The 19,186-nt window shown below is 57.2% G+C and overlaps 1 protein-coding gene across 1 annotated transcript; it reads right to left on the minus strand.

The window, feature by feature from the left end:
* Nucleotides 1–109: 109 nt before the first annotated feature.
* Nucleotides 110–18,154, minus strand: HIP1R (huntingtin interacting protein 1 related). The gene is made up of 32 exons (XM_039560895.1): nucleotides 17,949–18,154; nucleotides 13,271–13,334; nucleotides 12,704–12,846; nucleotides 12,319–12,375; nucleotides 11,984–12,064; nucleotides 11,816–11,892; nucleotides 11,468–11,529; nucleotides 10,268–10,408; nucleotides 9,740–9,797; nucleotides 9,577–9,652; nucleotides 9,243–9,380; nucleotides 9,111–9,169; nucleotides 8,973–9,045; nucleotides 8,447–8,630; nucleotides 8,266–8,354; nucleotides 7,538–7,654; nucleotides 6,988–7,089; nucleotides 6,555–6,749; nucleotides 6,219–6,366; nucleotides 5,851–5,937; nucleotides 5,451–5,558; nucleotides 4,989–5,125; nucleotides 4,303–4,413; nucleotides 4,124–4,182; nucleotides 3,937–3,967; nucleotides 3,755–3,817; nucleotides 3,188–3,288; nucleotides 2,422–2,527; nucleotides 1,606–1,729; nucleotides 1,393–1,454; nucleotides 1,098–1,289; nucleotides 110–1,007 (listed from the first exon to the last, which is right to left on the minus strand). Exons 1-32 carry the CDS (start codon nucleotides 18,039–18,041, stop codon nucleotides 1,002–1,004), a joined length of 3,144 nt encoding a protein of 1,047 aa, XP_039416829.1. The 5' UTR covers nucleotides 18,042–18,154; the 3' UTR covers nucleotides 110–1,001.
* Between the last annotated feature and the right edge of the window lie 1,032 nt (nucleotides 18,155–19,186).

Consider the following 19,186-nt stretch of genomic DNA (forward strand, 5'->3'; position numbering starts at 1 on the left):
TGCCTCCCTCTGCCCCACAGCTCAGGGTCACTTTGCTGCAACCAACAGACCCCCTGTCATGGCCCTGGCCCTGCCATCAACCCCCTCCTGAACAACAAAGCAACACAAATATATTTTAAATATTGCTCCTTTAATAATCTACATCCTGGTAGTTGCTCCAAGGGAAGACACAGCTGACAGGATTTTGATTCTGCCCCCACATCTCTCCACATCAGTAATTCCTTATTGCTGCAGACTTCTCTAGCCCCCGGCTCCCTTAGGCCACGGTTAGATTTAATTCTGCTAATTATCTTAAATATAAAACGTAATGCAACTGATCCCTTGACATTGCTGTAGTAATAAAAAATAGAAAAGGAAAAAAAAAATAAAAACGTTTGTATCCTTATTGCCAGTGTGTGTCAGTAACTGCTTTTCCCTTACAAAAGCCCTGCTCCACGTGCTGGGGAAGGTGAACGTTTCCCTTCCTGCTGAGGGCTGATCCCACGCCAAAATGAAGTCAAATATTCCTCAGGCTGGAAAAAGGGGAATTTAAAAAAATGGTTGCAAGAAAAGCCCACCAGTTTCCTACTGTAAAACCAGTTCACAGTTCTTGAAAAGGGTTTGAGCAGTACAGTAGAGCTACATTTACTGAAAACTTCTAGTGCTGATAAAGTCCTTAAAAAAAAATAATAACCCAAACGAACCCCAAATTAAATTAAACCGGGAGAGCCGGTTGGCAGGCGAGGAGGAGGAGGAAAAAGGAGGAGGAAGAGAAGAAGGAGGAGGAAGAGAAGAAAGAGGAGGAGAGCACTCAGCGCTGCCCGGGGAGCACAGGAGCCCTGCTGCTCTACAGTTCAGAAAAAAGGAAAACAAAAAATAAAATATATTCCTTAAAAAATATCCAGTTTGGGACTTTTTTTCCAGGCCGGGCGGTGAGGAGACCCCGCGCTTGAAGGCACAGCAGCGCAAAGGCAACGTGATGTGTGGGGCCTCCGCCAGCCCTTCCCGGGGCCGGGGCCTCGCTAGGGCTGCAACGAGAGGGGGACAAAGCCAAATATCAGAACTCGTGCCCAGAACATCCCCCCTGCTCTGTTTGCACCCCCCCACCCGGGCCCCACCTCTGCTAGGCCGGGTTTCTGGGCAATGGGGGGTTTCTTGAGGATGCCTCGTCGCGGTGCCGGCGCTGGCTTGGCCTCCCCGTCCTCCGGCGCGTCCTCGCAGCCCCCGGCCAGGACGTAGTGCTGCTTCCTCAGCTCGCCCAGCCGCACCCGCTCGCCCTCCAGCCGCTTCTCCAGCTCCAGCACCTTCACCTGCACCCAAAAACCGTCCTGGGACCTGTGCTGGGGGCAGAGGGACCCCCAGTGCGGGTCTGGGTCTGTTCGCAACCGCACCGAATCCACCTCGTGGCCATACCTGTGTTTCCATCTCTTCCTTCTTCAGCTTGATCAGGGACATGCCTGAGAAGTCCATGGTGTCTGTGGAGGAAAGCAGGGTCTCTACTGAGTGCACCCCTCACAGAGGACACTCACATGCCAGAACAGAGCTGGATGGACACCTCGGGGTGTTCCCCAGGCTGGAAAGGGATTTGGAGTGGGTTTTTCTACCTTTTCCTTGCAAAAACCTCACCTTTCTCCTCTATCTGCTCTTGGCCTGACTTTGTGGAAGCCACCACATTTGCTGCCATCTCATTGACATTGCGTGAGCACTCCTGGAGCTTGGCCAGGTTCCTGCTGCTCTTCTCGGCCTTCACCTGCAATGAGCACAGGGACGGCTGTGGGTGCCCACCATAAACCCCCCATGGAGCTCCAGGGAGCCCCAGGCAGATGCAAAGAGCTTTTGGGCACGAAAACCTGGGTGTGGAAAGAATGGATGGATGGACAGATGGGAAGGTTTATCCTCAGTGATCCCATCACGGCCAGACAAGGTGATCCCTACAAAGCCCTTCAGCCCTAGGGCACAAAACCAGCTCTGCTCCCACCTGAGCCAAGCACTCAGTGAAGACACAGCTCTGTTTTTTTAACCATCCTCTTAATTTCAAAACCATCTGCTGTAAAAATCCGTATGGATCCCCATCCCCCTGCACCTGCATCCCTGTGTGCTCACTGAAACCTCCACCCCTCACTTCCACCCACACCAACAGGAAAGGCAGCAAGGACCAAAGTCCACCATCCTCAATTCTGCAGCTGCTTTTTTGGATTTCTTGTTAGGTATTAACATTTTCTTTACATAACCAGCTTGACAGGAGGATTTACACATCTTCATTTCCAAGGCAAGCCTCAGGTGAGGGAATATGAACACATGGATTAAAAGCCTAGACTGACTGGAAAACTGCAAGAGGTTCCCTTCTTCCTGCTCTGGGAAGGCTGCAGGACTGCCAGACAGGATGGGAACACTGTGGGACAGAATGAGGAGACATCCAGAGGATCCTGCTGGGACACTCACCTTGGAGGCAGCCACCAGCTGGGCTGTGCTGGCAGCGATTTCGTGGGAGCAGACGATCAGTTCCTCGTATTTCCCTGTGTGCAGGACAACCCTGTCCGCAGAATCCCTGCATTGGGGGTCGGAGGGGAGATTGTGTCAGAGACTGTGCACAACAGAGCAAGTGCAAATTATTCATCTCCTGCTAATACCCTCAGAAATCAGCAGCTGGATCCAGCAGCTTTGCAATTACAGAATCATGGAATCATTAAAGTTGGAAAAGATCTCTAAGATCTTTGAGTCCAACTGTTATTAGAGCTCATATACAAAGCAATTATTCAAAGCCATGATCCGGGTGATTTGGACAGAGACAGGATTTTGTTTCCATAATGGATGAGCTTTTTAAAGCTTTTCTCAAAAGACCCCCCCATACTTCCTGCACTGGCACAGGGAACGCCCTGCCCCGATGCCAACCACCCCATCCACAACCATCTGAGCAGGAGCCAGGACAGGGGGGATTTGATTTCCCATTTTGCAGACAGGGAGGAACTGCCATCCCTAGCTGGGTGACCCTGTGGTTCAACCCGGGCTGTGATGCTCCGTGAGGAATTAGCAATGACCCAAACTGAGGGTCCATAAAAAGTCAGCAAAGATCTCCATAAGGAATTAGCAATGATGCTCTGTGATGCCTCAGCAGTGGGACACTTTGGATGACTGGGTGACAGGGAAGCGTGAGCCAGCCCTGGGTGTGCTGTGTCCCAGGGGAAGCTCCCACTCTGGGGGTACCTACACGAGCTGTGTGGCTCCCCAGCCCACGGCCTTGGAGGCAGAGATCAGCCCTTCGGTCCAGCGCGAGTTCTTGGCGTAAAACTCCTGAGTTGTTGCTGCCCCCTGTTGTTACAAGAATATTATGGCCTGGATTAACTTGTGCCTAATATCCAACAACATATAAATCCATGTAAAATATCCATAGGAAGTGCAACAATATATAAATTCATATAGAAAGTCATAAATCAAGGGAGCGACAGCATTCCTGTGCTCTTCATGCTGCTCTTACTGACTTGCTTAAATAATTATCAAGAAAACCAGCACTGGAGCCCCAAGCCTGCAAATTTGGGCTGGGTTTGGTTTAAAACACTCAAGTTTGGGCCATCATCTTTAGATGGACAAGGCTTTGCAAGGGTGACAGTGATTTGTGCAGAGAGCACAGGGCTGAGCAGCCCATGTCCAGCAGCTGGTACTGCCAGAGCACTGCTAACATGGGAAGCCATGAAATCCAGAGTGTTTCTGCAATTTAGGGGAAATTCTCCTGTATTTGATGTCAGCACAAGAAAGATGAGTGCAAGGCAGGACTTACCCGGCCACTTTCTACTATCTCCTTCTGGAGGTTTGTAGATGTTGTTACAAGAAGTCTAATAGCCTGGAATGAAGGAAAACAGGTTTTCGGGTTTGATGGGGGTCTTATAGAGGAGGATTGATGCTGCTGATGGTTGGAAGTTACAGTTTTGTGCACCCCAGGTGGGTTTCTGCAGCACTGACCTTCATTAGATCCGTGCAGGAGTTCAGAATCCTGGAGGGAAGCAAGAGAAAAGTGTTCAGCATTCAGGGAAGCTTTGGCCTCAGAAAATGGGTCTTTTTTCAAGACCAAACAGCCTGTTTTGGAGCAGAGCACACTCCAGCAGGGCATGAGGCACAGACCTGCCACACACCCCTCCCCAAAACTCACCGCTCGTTCACTTCCAGCTTAACCCCAGAGCTCTCGTTCCTGGCCTGGCTCATCATCTCCTGTTGGGAAACACAAGGGGAAGGGGTTGGATGCCACGTTGGGGCGAGAAGGGTGGAGGAGTGATGGACACTCCGCTGCCCCAAGGCCCCAGAATGACCCATCCTGCAGCTCTGTCTCACCTCTATCCTCCTGACAGCATCCTCAATTGCCTCCGAGGTGGAGGCCATCTCCTTCTCAACCATGTCCCCCAGCTCCTCCTGCTTGATGTCCAAGCTCTTGGGTCTCAGCTCCTGCCAGGGGTGGTAGCAGGCACCAAAGAGGTTTTAGGCAGAGGGACAGAAGGGAATATTCATAAGGAACAACTACAAACCAAGGTATCCAATTGCTTTCCTGACACACCCTCCCCCCCGCAATAATTAAAGTTGCAGCAGCAGCATTCTGCAGCCTACAAAGGTGAAGGCACCAACTTGAAGCAAACATGGCACAGGGACCTCAGAGGTAAGAAATGCCCCAAATCAAGGTGACAAAACTCCATCACAGGAGCAGCTTCTGCTCCAGAGGGCTCTGGAGAGCTGAACTGAGGAGTGGTGCAAAGGAAAACACTAATAGGGGCTTCACGAGCTAAAATACCGACAGCTGGGAAGTTTCATTCCACAGGGGTTACTGGGCTGAAAGACTTCAGCTGATCTGAGGGCAACCAGCTCTGTGCACCACCAGGATGGGTCTCGGTGCTCAGAAGCTGAGATGGCTCAAGGAAAGCACCGGAATTTGTGGGTATGGGGGACAAACCATCCCAAAGTGTTCCCTGTGACCCACCCTGCCAGCCACGAGTGGGAAGGTGGCTGTGCTGGGCTCCATCTCCTACCTGGGCCAGCTGCAGGACCCCTCGCAGCGCCCGCCGCACGTCCCCCAGCTCGGCATGGCCCAGCCTCTGCCTGTCCTTCAGCTCGTCCAGGTACTCCAGGCTCCGCTGGCCACAGTCCCGACACGTCTCCGTAAGCCCTGCGGAGAGCATGGCTTGGTGCCAGCCCCTGGCTGGGCAAGGAGTCCCTTCATCCCAGCCCTGCCACCCTCATCTTCCTCCTCCCCTCATCCACAGCATCCAGAAAATTTCTTCTAGATTACAAGCGAGTTTCCAGGAGCAATGTGATGTTCCTGGCCCAGGGAGGGGCACTAGAGGGCAGGGAATGTCAGGAAGGGGAGCATGGGGAATGTGCTGCCCTCGGTAAAATCTGCTCCTGGCAGAGGGGGCTTTGGCATGGCCTCCCTAAAGAAAAGCCCCATGAGGAAAAATCCCCCTCAACACACGCTGCATCCCTGCACTCACGGTCAGCGTGGTCCGTGGGGGCCAGGTGGGACGTGGCGCTGCCGTTGACGATGGTGTCGGCCGTCAGGTGTGCAAAGAGGGCCAGAGCCCCCACCAGCCCTGCAGCATCTGCCACAGACAGCAGAGGGTCAGGAGCTGCCAGCCCAGGGCACCCCCTGCCAGGTCCTGGGGGCTGTAGCCCGTCCTCAAAGGCACTCAAGGATCAGTACAAGACTCAGAGATGTTGGGATTGACCCCTCCAGCTTGAACGAGCCCACGGGAAGCCCCCAGCCCCGTTCTGTGTCCCTCTGCCACCAGGGCATTGCCGCTTGCCGATGGCCCCGGAGCCGCCGGGGGCTGCTGGATGCACGGAAACACGAGCAAGCTGGGAGCAATGCCGCCGGTCCCCAGCCCCAGGTACCTGCCATGGAGGCCACGTACTGCGCGTGCCCCTTCTCCAGGGCATCCGTGGACTCCAGCGCCGCCTGCGCCCGGCTCAGCAGGTAATCTGCAAGGAATTGCATTGCGTCTCATCAGCACGGCCATGCTGGTGGGTGTCTGCACCACGAGGCACCACTGAGTGGAAGTGTATCCCTGGCTGGGGAATGGCGCTAAAATCTGAGCAAAGTAGTGCTGGAGATGAGAGCTAAAAATTCATCCTGGGAAGTCCGACCCCAACTGCCTCGGCTATGATGGAAAAAATGCCATGGGAGAGCTGAGATGCAACGTTATCTGTCCAGGAGGGAGAAGGCACAGCGTGTTTCAGCCCCCTGAATGAGCAGGACATACCTGGGGAGCTGGTGCAGCGGAGGTGCAGGGGGTCATCCAGCTTGGCCATGGCATCACGGAGGATGCCCTGGGCTTCCCGCACCGTCTGCTGCAGGACTCCAAACTGCTCCTCCAGCAGCTTCTGCTGCAGGCTCTGCTCCTGGTTGCTCTGTGAGGCAGGAGGAACAGGTGAGTGGCACGACTACAACACAGGATCCCCAACAGCAGCATATCCCTCGAGAGCCCCTTTCCAGGGTTAGACCCAACCACCCCATGACTGCTGGTGCAGTGATATCCCATTGGCTACATCGGCCAGCATCCCCCAAACACCTCACACATCTTCACACAGCACTGTACCTTCTCCAGGAGCCTGCCCTGGAGCTCTCGGATCTCCCTCGTGGCCTTGTCTGCCTCCTGGCTCAGCTGCAGCTCCTTCTCCTTGACGAGGCCACGCGTGGACAGCAGCTCACACTCCTTCTCGCTCACCGACCGCCTCAGCACCTCCTTCTCGGCGTGCAGAGCATCCACCTGGGCGCTGAGCTCCACACCTGCCTGCCATGGGGCCAGGACACCCTGTCACTCCCCTGTCACTGCTGTGAGCCCAACAGACATGCGGGGGGAGCGCCGGACATGCCCAGCTCGTGACGCTGATGGGCTGGGCCCATGCTCAGCCCTGCGACAGCTCCTCGGGCTGCTGTTGAACCTCTGGCTCAGCAGTGGTGGCAGGTCCATCACCCTGTGACAGGGTTTGATGGGGGCCTGAGCTCGTGCTGCCCCTCCCACCCCGTACCTGCTTGGCGTGGCTGAGCGAGCGCTGCGCCTGCTCCAGCTCCTCCCGGCGGGCGTCCAGCTCCTGCCGCAGCTGCTCCATCTGCACGCTCTGGTCCTCCAGCTGCAACCACACCCCGTGCCCAGGGCTCAGCCCCTGCCATGCCCTGGCCCCGCTTAGCACTGGCACACAGCAGGATGGAGGGAATGAACCCAGCCATATTTTGCAGGGAGAGGGTTCTGGGGTCTTGGGCAGGGGGCGTCTCCTGGAAGGGCTCCTTTTCCCACACCAGGAATTTTGGAGCAGCCCCCAGCTTGAGCCCCGGAGAATGAAAGCGCTCTAACCCACCAATTTGCATTGTGGCATTTTCTTGGGGGAAGAAAAGGCAGATTTGGGCAAGAGGGAGTGAAGAATATATTAACACCTTCCTGAGGAGCCAGGGCAACTCTTCCTTGGATTAGGGCCTGACATCAACAACCACCCCTTCCCCTTGCACCCAAACTGTGCCCAGCCACTGCTTTTCCCAGGCTGGGGAAGGCTCAGTGCTGGCAGAGAAGGATCTGGAGCTCACCTTCATCTCGGCCTCTCGCTTGACCTGCTCCACCTGAAATGCCAGCTGCTCCTTGACACGTGCCACCTCCTCCTGGCTCTGCTGCGTGACCGTCAGCTGCTTGGCGGTGTCAGCATTCTGTGGTGGGACACAGGGCTCACCAGGCATTCCAAGGGGGACCCTCACCGTCCCCACACTCATTCCAACCAAATTCTGGCTCAGGAGATAATTCCAAGATGCTTTTCTCACACCACCCAAAGGGTAGGCTGCCAGTGGACAAGGATTCAACGGGTGCCCCCTGCCCGGTGCTCAGAGGGCGATGGAACCAACACAGGGGGACTGGGCAGGCACGAGCCATACCCGTGGTTGCAGAGGGACAAAGGGACAAAAACAAGACCAAAACACCCAAAGCAAAAAACAAAACAGGTGAGTGGCACAACTGAGACACAGGATCCCCATCACCAGTGTACCCCTTGAGAGCCCCTTTCCAGGATTAGAGCCAAGCATCCCATGACTGCTGGTACAAGTGATGTCCCACTGGCTACACTGGCCACAGAAACCAGCAGAAACAGACCAAACAACAGCAAAACAGACCAAAAACCAGCAACAAAAACACCCAAAGGGACTATGATGGAAGAGGGAAAAGGTGCTCAGTTCTGCCTTGGATACCCCAACCCCAAAAGGGAGGGATTTAATCCGGGGACGCTGCCCTCAGTGTCAGTGCCCGCCTGCACAGGCAGCAGCATTACCTTCCTCAGGAGCTCAGCGTGGGTGTTGATGAGCTCGCTGTGCTTCTCCTTCAGCTTCGTGTAGCGGATCTCGGTGGCGTTGGCTTTCTCTGCAGGGGTGAGAGACCCTCAGTGGCCGCAGTGAGGGCGGCCACACCCCCCGGGCTCCGCAGGGCTCCGCAGGGCTCCGCAGGGCACCTACTCTCAGCCTCGGCGCAGAGTCGCTGCGACCTGTCACTGTCCTGCTTCACCCTCTGCAGCCTCTCCAGCTCATCCCGCAGCTGCTCGTTGTCCACCAGCGCCTTCTGCTTCTGCTTGCGCTGCTCCTCCACTTCTCCCTCCAGGCTGTTCACCTGTGCCTTGAGCTGGGTGATGTAGCGCTGCGCCTGCAGGGTCACCGGGCACTGGAGCACAGCCCTACCCTCCCCAACAACCCTGTCCAGGTGCCCCATTGCAATTTGGGCAAAGCAGCTGTAGGATGCACAGGAAAGCTCTCCCCTTTACCCCTGCAGTCAACCTGTCCCTGTTGATAAGGTCAGGACAGCAAGGGACAGGTCTCACATGCCTCCACCCCATCAAGAGTCACATCGTGGCACTGGGAGAGGTCCCAAAACACAGCACTGGATGTCAGGGCCCCACTCCTGCTGCATCCCCTCAGGATTTCCACACCACGGCACCAAAACCCACCCCCATTCTCCCACCCCAGCTGCTCCCCAGCCAGGCTTTACCTCCAGTTTAATCTTCTCCATCTCTGCACGGAGCGTGTCCACCTCCTTCTTCAGGCTCTCGATCTGTGCATCCCTGTGGACAAAGGCAGGTTGATCCCACGTGGCAGCGGCCCCTCGCCCCTGCTGGCCCCCCCATACCTGTCATCCCAAACGCCGTTGGGTGGCCCGAAGGTTTGCTCAAACAGGTCCGAGGTGATCTGGGGAGGACAGAGGGTGCTGAGCTGAGCCAGAACACGGGAGCCTGACCCCATCCCAGCCCCGGGCCCCCACCTGTGGCTCCGTGGTGGAAGTCGTGCTGATCTCAATGAGGTTCTCTGGCTCCTCATCCTCGGGGGCTTCCTCGGGGATGACGACCACCGGCTTCACGTGCTCGGCCAGCGCGGACGCCCGCAGGAAGTTTGGGGGGCTCTGTGGGGACAAGAAGCTGTTGCAGCCTTGCAGGGCGTTCAGGAACCGCAGCAGGCAGAGTGCCAAGGGAAGGGAGGGAGCCACCCCTGTGCTGCTGACAGGGCCAGAGGGTCCCTCTGCAGTGTCCCCAGACCCCAAACCTATCCATGGGGGCACCCACAAGCTCTGCAGAGCACCACACCAAATCCTGCCATACCTCCGGCAGCCGAGGGATCTGGATGAGCCGCTTGAAATACAGCATGTCGGACGCCTTCTTAAAGAAGTTTTTGAGGCTGGAGAGGACAGAAAAACAAAGGGGAAATGAGATGGGGCTTGGCAGGAGGGAGGGGACCCCACCTCCCCAGCTGGGACCCGGTTACCTGCGGAACTGCTCATGGAAGCGGTCCCGGTGGCCCTGCAGGGTGTCGGCCGGCAGACCTGGGTGAGGAGGGACAGCTGTGACTGATCAGGAACTGCACGTGTGTTCACATGCACCCAGACCCCTCCTCTGCAAAAGCCAGCGGGGTAAAAGCCAGGAGGGAGTGGGATGTGAGGGGTCAGGATGGGAGTGGGGGATTCCCATCCCCAGCACAGGGACCAGGGATGGGGCACAGGGAGATGTGGGTGTGGGAACTCCAAAATACCCACATGAGGCCGCTGGCACTGTACTGCCCAGTGATCCCATGCAGGGGGCTGGCAGGCCAGGGCACTGTGGGTTTGAATTAATCAAGGACACGTGCTTCTAATTCCTTTATCTGGAATGTCTGTGTGGGATGGAGCAGGCCCCCAGAGCCCAGCTGGGATACAGGGACATGGCGATGGATGCCTCAATCCACACCAGCCTCATCCCCACGTGCAGAAGCCCACCCTGGGACAACACCAGCACGGAGCACATCCCCAGGACTCACAGGAGTGCAGCTTGAACATTAACTTGACGGCGTAGTGGTAGAGGTGGCTGCAGTCCTGGATGACCTGGATGAGGGGGGCCAGGCGGCACTGCACCGCCGACATCTGCGACACGGCCATCGAGGTGTTGAGCTGCCTGAAAACTGAGGGGAGCCGTGTTTGCAGAGCCGCCCGCGCCCGGGACGCCGCTTGATCATTAACCACGGTGGATGTGGGACACGGGGAAATGCCAGGGCTGCTGCCCTAACCTGAGACAACCCCACTCTGAGCAGCAAAAACTCCCAAAGGGACCATGCTGGCAGAGAGAAGGGGTGCTCAGGTCTGCCATGGATACCCCAACCCCAAAAAGGAGAGATTTAACCCCAGGTCGCTGCCCTGGAGCTGCTGCTGCACGACACAGCTGGGGAAACGGAGAGGTTTTGCTCCATTCTGTTTAATCATGCAAGGATCTGGGAGAGGATCCCAGGGCAGGGGACGAGCCCGGCGGCAGCGCAGCCTCTCCTGCCCCTGCTCGGAAACAGATCCCTTCCCTTGGCAGGGATCCAGGCAGCATATCCACCCCAGCTTCTTCTCCGCTCAGCTTTAAAGTATTTATGAATATAAATTCTCTGTATAACTGGGTCAGGAGGAGAAGCAGGAGGCTGTCGGGAGCTGGGAGCATGGTCGCTCCCGCTGTGCCCCGTTTTCCAGGGCAGCTCCATGTTCCCGACTCTCGACAGAGGAAGAATCCACCACCTCTCTGAGCCATCTAAAATTCCTATGGAGGTGAGAGACATGAGCAGGGGTCTCCAGCCCTCCCGAGAGGCATTTCAACAGGGGAAATGAGTCTTTAAAAAGAAGTACAGCCCCTTCCTCCGCTTCAGGGGGACAGAAAGGATTTGTGTAATGCATACGATTAACGTGGTTGTACCAAAAAAGAAATAAAAATGTATTTCAGAGCAGCTCTGCTCTGAAAACAACACTCTGCCTTGCTCAGGTGGGCTCAAAGCAGCCACATCCCCTACATATTTTCTTAAAACTGCCTCTACAGAGCTTCAACAGGGGAATCCAGCTGAGACACCACCTCCAAAATCTCACGGGAGGAGGAGGGACCTGAGCCTCCAACCTCAGCCTCCCGGAACTCCATTCCCGACCAAAGAGCGAAACTATTGCTCAAGAGCCCCAGGGCGAGTGGGAGGGACCTGCCCCTGCCACCTCCTCACCTGACTCCGACAGCTTCAGCTCACAGTCCAGGTAGTCAAACAGCTCGACCGTCAGCTGGAAGCTGCCAAAATAAACCAAAACTCCATCACTTGACAGCAGAGATGTCTTTGCTCCAGCTGCTCGTGTTCATTGGGAGTCCTCACAATGGCAAGGGCTCTGACTGACAAGAGTTTGGGGCTTTTTCTCCCTGCATTTACACCCCACAGCGCTCTGTGGATGCAGGAAGAATCAGGCACCATCCAAACAATTCACAAAATCCCGGTGGCTGCCCCATCCTGGAGTGGTTTCATTAGCAGGACGCTGCCAGCTGGGTGTCACAGAGCAGGTGGCCCTGCCAAGACACTCACATGTTGTTCACATCCGTCCCTGCAGTCTTTTCCAACACCTCATCCGACACTTCGAGGCCCGGGGGGAACTCGGGATGCTTTGGAAAAGGAAGAAGAAGCCATCAGTTGCTGCTGCTATTTTTGCTGGTGTGGCACATCCCCTCGTTACAGTGGTGCAGAGGGTCTCACCTTGACGTGGAAGGAGATCTTGGTGAGCAGGAGCCGTGTGTAGATGTTCACCAGCTGCCCGTACCTGTCGTGCAAATGGCCCTGCAGAGACACGAGAGGAGACATGGGGAATCCGGAGCAATGTGACCAGAGCCAGCAGATCCCACAGGAGCCAGTGAACCTGTGCCAGCCACGGACACCACCATGGCTCCACCACGGACACAGCCATCACCCCAAGGGAGCAGAGACAGATGGTGATTTCAGGCAGTGCTCCACCCCCTCTGTGCCCACCATGTTCCTCAGCACCCACCTCCAAAGCCCCTGGGAGGCACAAACCTCCACTCTGCCCCACTCACCCACAGGTCCCCCGTCTCTCGGATGTTGCTGCGGTACCTCTGGCAGTCCTGGAGGACCTGGGGACAAAAAAGGGAGGGATGTGGCACAGTGGGACTGGCACTGGTGAGCACCTGCCTGCCTGCCCTGATGCTAAGGAAGAGGAGGGATCTGGCCCCTTACACCAGTCCAGCTCTGGGAGAAGTTCCAGCCTTTCCATGGCACCCACAGGTCGGGGATTTGCATGGGGAAGTTTCAAAGATGCTAGACCACAGAGTGCCCCATGGCCTGGGAAAGGTGGCTGGGGTAGGGAAGGGAACCCACCCCCTGTGCAGAGGGATGTTGGCAAGAGCCAAAAATTTCCCCCTGCCGGTGAAGCAGGAGGGACAGTGCAGAGGGGACACTCACGTTGGGGTGGCCGTCGCGCAGGACCTTGTGCAGGACGTGGCAGAACTTCCAGCTGAGGATGGCACTGCTGGGCAGGGGCAGCCCGATGGCGTAGGACCAGAAGGTGAACGCCCCCTTCTCGTGGTGTGTCCCCAGGATGATCCCTTCCAGTGCAGTCAAGGCCAACTGGATACACACAGAGCAGGGGACAGGCTGGGCTGGGGACTGTTCTTGTTCAACTTTCATTGAAAAGAGGACATGCTCGGGGTGCCCCGTGAGCACAGGGACCACCAGCACAATGCTGCGCCCCCAGATAAGATCCCCATTCATCATTTCGGGTGCACTTCCCCCTGCCAAGGGCACGCTGGGGTCCTCTGCATTTTACTGCCAAAGAAATGCAATTTTATTGCGCTGCTCTTGTTTGCCTTTTCACTGATGGATGAACCTACGTGATGCCACCCCCCAGCCCAGCTCTGTGTGGATCGATCTCTCTGTCTCCCAAATCTCCTGTGGCTCCAGCATCAGGGGGTGACATCCCCACATCCCAAACTCCTCTGTGTTGTCCTGGTGAGCCAAGGGAAAGGATACGGCGGGCATGTTTCTCCTTCACTGGTGCTTCCTGCGTGTTTATGGCTTTGCTGATGCTGATGGCCTGCAAGAGGAGGGGAGAGAGCGGCTGTCAGACATGGTGGGACCCCCACACCTACCCCGACATGCAGTGCCGGTGCTTTTGGGGAATACCCTGAATTTTAGAAGACATTTGTCACCTCAAAGTCATTTGTAACACATCAGAATAGGCCTTTTTATCCACAAACAAAGCATCCATTAAACTCCCCCATCCCCAGCAGGATCTGTCAGGATGTGACCACTGCTGCTGGTGCTCCCGGCTGTCCCTGTCCCAGGAAACCAATTTTTGCATTTTTGCAGCCTGAATTCAGCGCCGTGCCCGGGGAACATTAAAGCAGAACAGTGAGATGCCAAATTCCAGGGTTGTTTGTGTAATCACAAGGAGCCTTTGAACCACAGGGCAGTGGTTTGGGTTCTTCTGAGGATGTTGCTGCGCGCAAACAGCACGTGGGGAAATGCAGCCCCCAAGCAAGAAGGGAGTGGCAGCCTCAATGCCCATCTTGATGGAGCGAAAATTCAGAGCAATGTGATTATCAGAGCAGGATTATCTATATTTTGATCTGTTTGATCACAGCACACTTTAAATTATGAATTTATTTCAAAAGATGACCCCAGACTGGGGTCGGTTGCATCTCCCATGTGTTGATGGGCTGCAAATCCAAGCTGCTGTGTTTGATGAGGATCCTCCTCCTCCTCCTCAGACTCAACTGAGCTGCTTCACCCTTGCAGAAGCACTTGGGCTGTGCCTGTGTCCATGAGCCCTCTGTCATCAGCAGAGGGAAAAGGTCCCAGCTGGGAAGGCAGGAAGCGGCCCCGCTGCCAGCACTTGTGCCGGAAGAGGAACTCGGTCCCTCCCTGCAGCTCCACAGCCCTAAAACCTTATAAAATTCCTATCTACCTGCCCAGAAAAGCACCTGCTTCCACATGGCTGCTTGTCCAGGGACACCTCTGAAATGAGGTGCTTTCCTGTAGGAGGAGGAACCCGACGCCAAGTTATCGAGTGCTCCTGACTTATGCAGGAGGAACCCGACGCTGAAGGGGCGATGCCAAAGGTGTCCATGCACCAAACCCACCCCAAAGGAGTCTAGAACAGCCACCCACAGACTGGCCATGACAGCAACAAAACTGTGAATCATCCCAGAGAGTGAATGTGTCCCAAAAGGCTGAGCCAGCTGCTGGGGAGAGCGGTTGCTTTGCCTTTCCTGCACCCGCAAAGCCCCGGTGTTACCCCGCCATGTGGGGCCGTGAAGCGCCAGCCGAGTTAAGCCGGTGACTTGCTGTAATCCTCTTATCCACAAAGGTTAACGAGCCTCCAGCGCCTGGGAATAGGCACTTGCAGCACAGCTGCCTCTCCCCAAGTGCCTTCACAGCCACCCAAAAGCTTGCAGCTGGCAGAGGCTGTGCCCTCGATGGCAGCTTGGCCAGGGAGATGTGCTCAGGAGTGCCAGCACCTCCCAGTCTGGCACCAAAGGCACAGGATACTGACAGAAGGGAAGGTTTATCACAGGGAGCAACCAAGCCGAGGCAAGGCAGGGTTTGGAAATGCATCTTGCAGTGAAGACCCTGCTGGTCTGTCCCAAATCAGAGCTGTAATTCCCACTGGCAGTGGTGGTTTTATTGCATTTATTGCCCTTAGTCTCACTGCTAGCCTGACCAGCCAAAATTAAATCCAGAAGCTGCTGGAGAGGTTGGTTTCATCCTTGGTATTCAGTGCAGAGGTTTCACTGAGCCATTTCATGTCCAGCACAAGGACTGGACCCATGTGGGGGCAGCCCCAGCCCACCCACAGCACGACCATGAGACACTGTGTCCAGTGCAGTCCCAAATAAACCATGGTGGCACAGAACCAATGCCAATCCCTCAGGGCTGCCAGCCCAGATGTGCTTTCACCGCCTCCAAACATCAGGCTGGCCAGGAGATCCAGGAAAACAGGATGGTGGGACCAGGGATGGGCATGGGGCAATGCTGCAGCCTGGGACACACGTGCTGTCAGGATATCCCTGCTGGCTGCCTGGCAAAGCTGGGCTGTGGAAGATGGTTCTGAAATGGGGAGACTTGCCCTTGACCCAACCTCTTGGGACACCACTGGCACAGCTGGAGATGGGCAGGCCCTGGTTGTAACTGCAGGTGCACAACCAGCCTGGCCACAACTTTGATGCACCCCGGGACTGTTCCCCATCACTGACAGGCACCAGGGTGAGGGGCAAACCCCAAAACCTGCCCGGCTGTGGGCTGTGGGAGCCCACAGGGGTGCAGCCCCAATGCTTTGCTCACAGTCTGCACGTACCAAGCTGGTGACTAAAGCCAGGATCAAAGCGCCCAAATGAAGGAGCACATCCACCCTTTCGTTCCAGGCTGCTTTTAATTAGGGCTGATCCTCCTGCCCACGGCTCCCCGGAGCCCCAGCATCCCACAGGGTCACAATTCCCACATGGCAGGTGGATGCTGGGTCCCAACACGATGCCACAGCAGGAGAGATTTTTTGGCAGTAGGACATCGAGCTGGCCAGGCAGCACGAGAGCTGTCAGAACAGCTGAGCTACGAACGGCTGCTCCAGAGTTCCCTTCCTAACACTGCTCCTTCCCAAATCACACCAGGAAAGCATCACTTGGCAGTCACACACACTGTAATCCTGCAGGTTCCAGAGCTCACTGGATTTTTAACCTTTTTGTTTAAGAAAAGCAAAAATTGGCAGCAGAAAAGAGCACGTTTTTCCTCCTGCCAGGCTGCCGAGCGCCTGCAGTGGGGTGGTGATTTCCTACTTCCCACACACGGCTTCTCCAAGGGGGTCATCTACATCACCCTGACATAAGACATGGAAAAGCACTTTCAGGGAAAGCAGGTGACCTTCATGTCACCCACGAGGACCTGGGATCACAGCAGGGTCAACAACCCCCCTCTGTATCCACAGACATCACCCAGGCCCTCACAGGGGAAAAAGTGATGGGGCTCTGGATTCCTGCAGCATCACTCTCCAGCGTGGTACAGAGTCCTTGGGCAGCAGAGGTGCCACCAGCACCCCTGTGACACAGAGACAAGGAGGGGACACGGCACCAGCACCCCCATGACACAGAGGCGATCGGCGGCCGGCTCGGCAGCTGCTATAATTAGAGGTAAAAGGCAGATCAATACCCACGTTCTGACACTGAACAGTTCTGCTCTCACTGAAGCACCACTACGGAAACCACATTGGGATAAAGCTCCTTTAGGACAGTTTTTAGCAGTTGCTGCAGAAAGGTCAGGTCTGGGCAGTGAATGTGACCATCAGCCGGCGAGCCTGGGGTCAGACAGCTAAAAGCTCTAATGCAGAGCAACCACCTCCTTGCCCTGTCCACGTCTCTGCCCACAGCATCCCTGTGACCGAGTGGATTTCCAGAGCACAAGTGCCAGTGCCCAAAATGCCCTGGAAGGGCGGGAGGGAGGAGGGTCCCGCTCCTGCCCGGCCGGCACTGGCAGCCCTTGGCGCACGGGGCAGCGCTGCCGCCGCGATCATTTATCAGCGGTGCCCAGTGGGACGATTGAAGGAGACGCGTCCAGAGGGAACCGGAATTGCCGGTTTGCTCGTGTTGCTCCCCAAACCCAGCAAGCTCCGTTTCCTACCCAGCACCGTGACCCTGCGAGGCCTGAAATTCCCACCTGCCTTTGCTGGCGCTCTCCGGGGCCAAACCAGCCCAGGGGCTGAGGAAGGAACAGCAGAGTAAAGAGGCAAAGGGAAAAACATCTGCGATGAGTGCACAGCCCGCAAAAGCAGAGGGGTCAGAGGAGGCGTGCAGGAGGGCACTGTTATTTTTGCTGGGGCGGCAGCGAGCCCGTCCATCCCTCTGCCCACGCTGTCTGAGTACTTCACTTCCCACCAGCCCCGTATGTGCCCGACCACTGCCCGCCCCGTGGGGGCCACAGGACTACGGACACCCCGGCCAAGCCGGACACGACGGGTCACAAACGCATTTGGGTTTTGTTCCCACTCTGCCATCCTCCGTGGGTCCAAACACCCCGATGCCCGCGGTGACCAAACAGTCCCCGGTGTGGTTGGGGCCGGGGCTCAGCAGGGATGCGGAGATGCCCATTCCCGGGGCGGGGGGCGCGGGGCTGCCGCGGAGCCCCCGGGCTCTGCCGCGCTCCCGCCGACACCGTGAAACTTTCCCTGTGTGCTGCCGGCCGTGTTTACCTGCGATAAGGCCCGGGAGGTGCGGGGGGGGCACACCGCCTGCGCGGGGCCCCGCTGCCCGCGGGGGTGCACGGCGGGGCCGCGGTGCCGGGCGCGGGGGCGGCGGGACGGGCGGGTGCCCACGCGGGACCGTCCCGCGGCCGCGGCGGGAGGAAGCGGCGGCGCAGGTGGGGGCGGGGAGCGCGCGCCCCGCCGGCACCGGGGACGGACGGGCGCACACGAGGACGGACAGAGGGACGGCGGCCGGGCTGCCCCACCGGGGCTTCCCCGGAGCCCGGCGGGGACCCGCGCACCCCATCCCGTCTCATCCCATCGCCCGAGAAGCCCCCGCGCCCAGCGCGCCCCGGGGCCATGCCCCGCGGAACGGGCCGGCTCGCCCCCTCCCCGAGCCGGGAGCGAGACCAGGACAAGAACCGGCACCGTAACCGCGGCCGGTCCCGCGGCCCCGCCGCCCCCTCCCGCCGTCCTTGCCTGGCTCTTGTCGAACTGCTCCCGCTCCGCCTCCAGGCTGTGCCCGCCGCGGCGACTCAGCACCCGCGCCGGCACGCTCTTGATGCTGTTCATGGTGGGCCGCGCTCGGAGCTCCGGTATCCGGTATCCGCGCTCGGGGCTCCGCGCTCCGGGACCCGCGCTCGGGGCTCCGCGCTCCGGGCAGGAGCGACCGGCGCCGCCCGCCCCCCGCCCCTCCCGGCCGCGCACTGCGCCGCGCACCGCCGCGCCCCTGGCGGCCGCGCCCGGAACTGCAGCGCCGCTCCCCCCGCGGGCAGGTGGGACCGCGCAGCCCCCGGGGGGACACGGACACGGACACGGACACGGACACGGACACGGACACGGGGCGGGAGACACGTCTCTTAGCGGCCCCCGCGGGGCACCAGGCACCGAGGTGATTCCTCAGCTCAGGAAACACCAGGAACGGCGGTCACCGCCCGCAAGGCCGTCCCTTCTCAGTGCCCGCGTTCACCCCTCTCCCAGTGCACCTGCACACACACGCGCAGCTCATCCTGAGCCCCGGAGCTCCAACGCCAATTCCCGTTAGCAAAGTCAATGACCGGAGCTCGCATCCACCCTGCGGAAAGGCCGCGGCTGAACAGAAGCTTTGTTGTCTTTAAATAATAACTCAGTCCAAGGATACAATAGCAAAGGGCTCCCTGGAGTATTTGAGCTGCTTCCAGAAATAAGGCTCTGAGTTTGAAGTGTTTCCATACGAGCCTCAGAGTGTGGTCAATAATGCAGCTGGGTTTTAAGTCACTTAGTGCTGAATAAATTAACCCAATTATTCCCCTTCTTCCCATTCCACAAATCCAGGGCAGCCCCGATACAAAATCATAGTGCTCTGCAGATCCTTGATGCATCGCTTGAGCTCAGTTTTCTATATTGATTTTAAAGCCATCATTTTAAACTCTCAAGGGGTTTAAACTCAATGAGTTCATCCAGTAACCTCAAACACATTTAAATCGGTGCAGCTCCTGCTTGGATGCTACACCAATTTCTCTGTGTAGCTGCTGGATGGCTTCAGGGTGAGCATCACAGCATTGTTATCATTGGCTTTTTTAGGGGAATTTGTGTCATGGCCACAGCAGGAGATGGTGAGGATGGAGCCTGAGAAGGTTCTGTTCAGGTAGAGGAATAAATGCACTGTAAAGGCTTGAGGAAACTTGGAAACAGCTGGAGCAGCTGAGCTTCCTTCCCTCTGTGGGTAACACTGGCGA

This window comes from Corvus cornix, chromosome 15 (genome assembly GCF_000738735.6).
Source record: "Corvus cornix cornix isolate S_Up_H32 chromosome 15, ASM73873v5, whole genome shotgun sequence".
Lineage (NCBI taxonomy): Eukaryota > Metazoa > Chordata > Aves > Passeriformes > Corvidae > Corvus > Corvus cornix.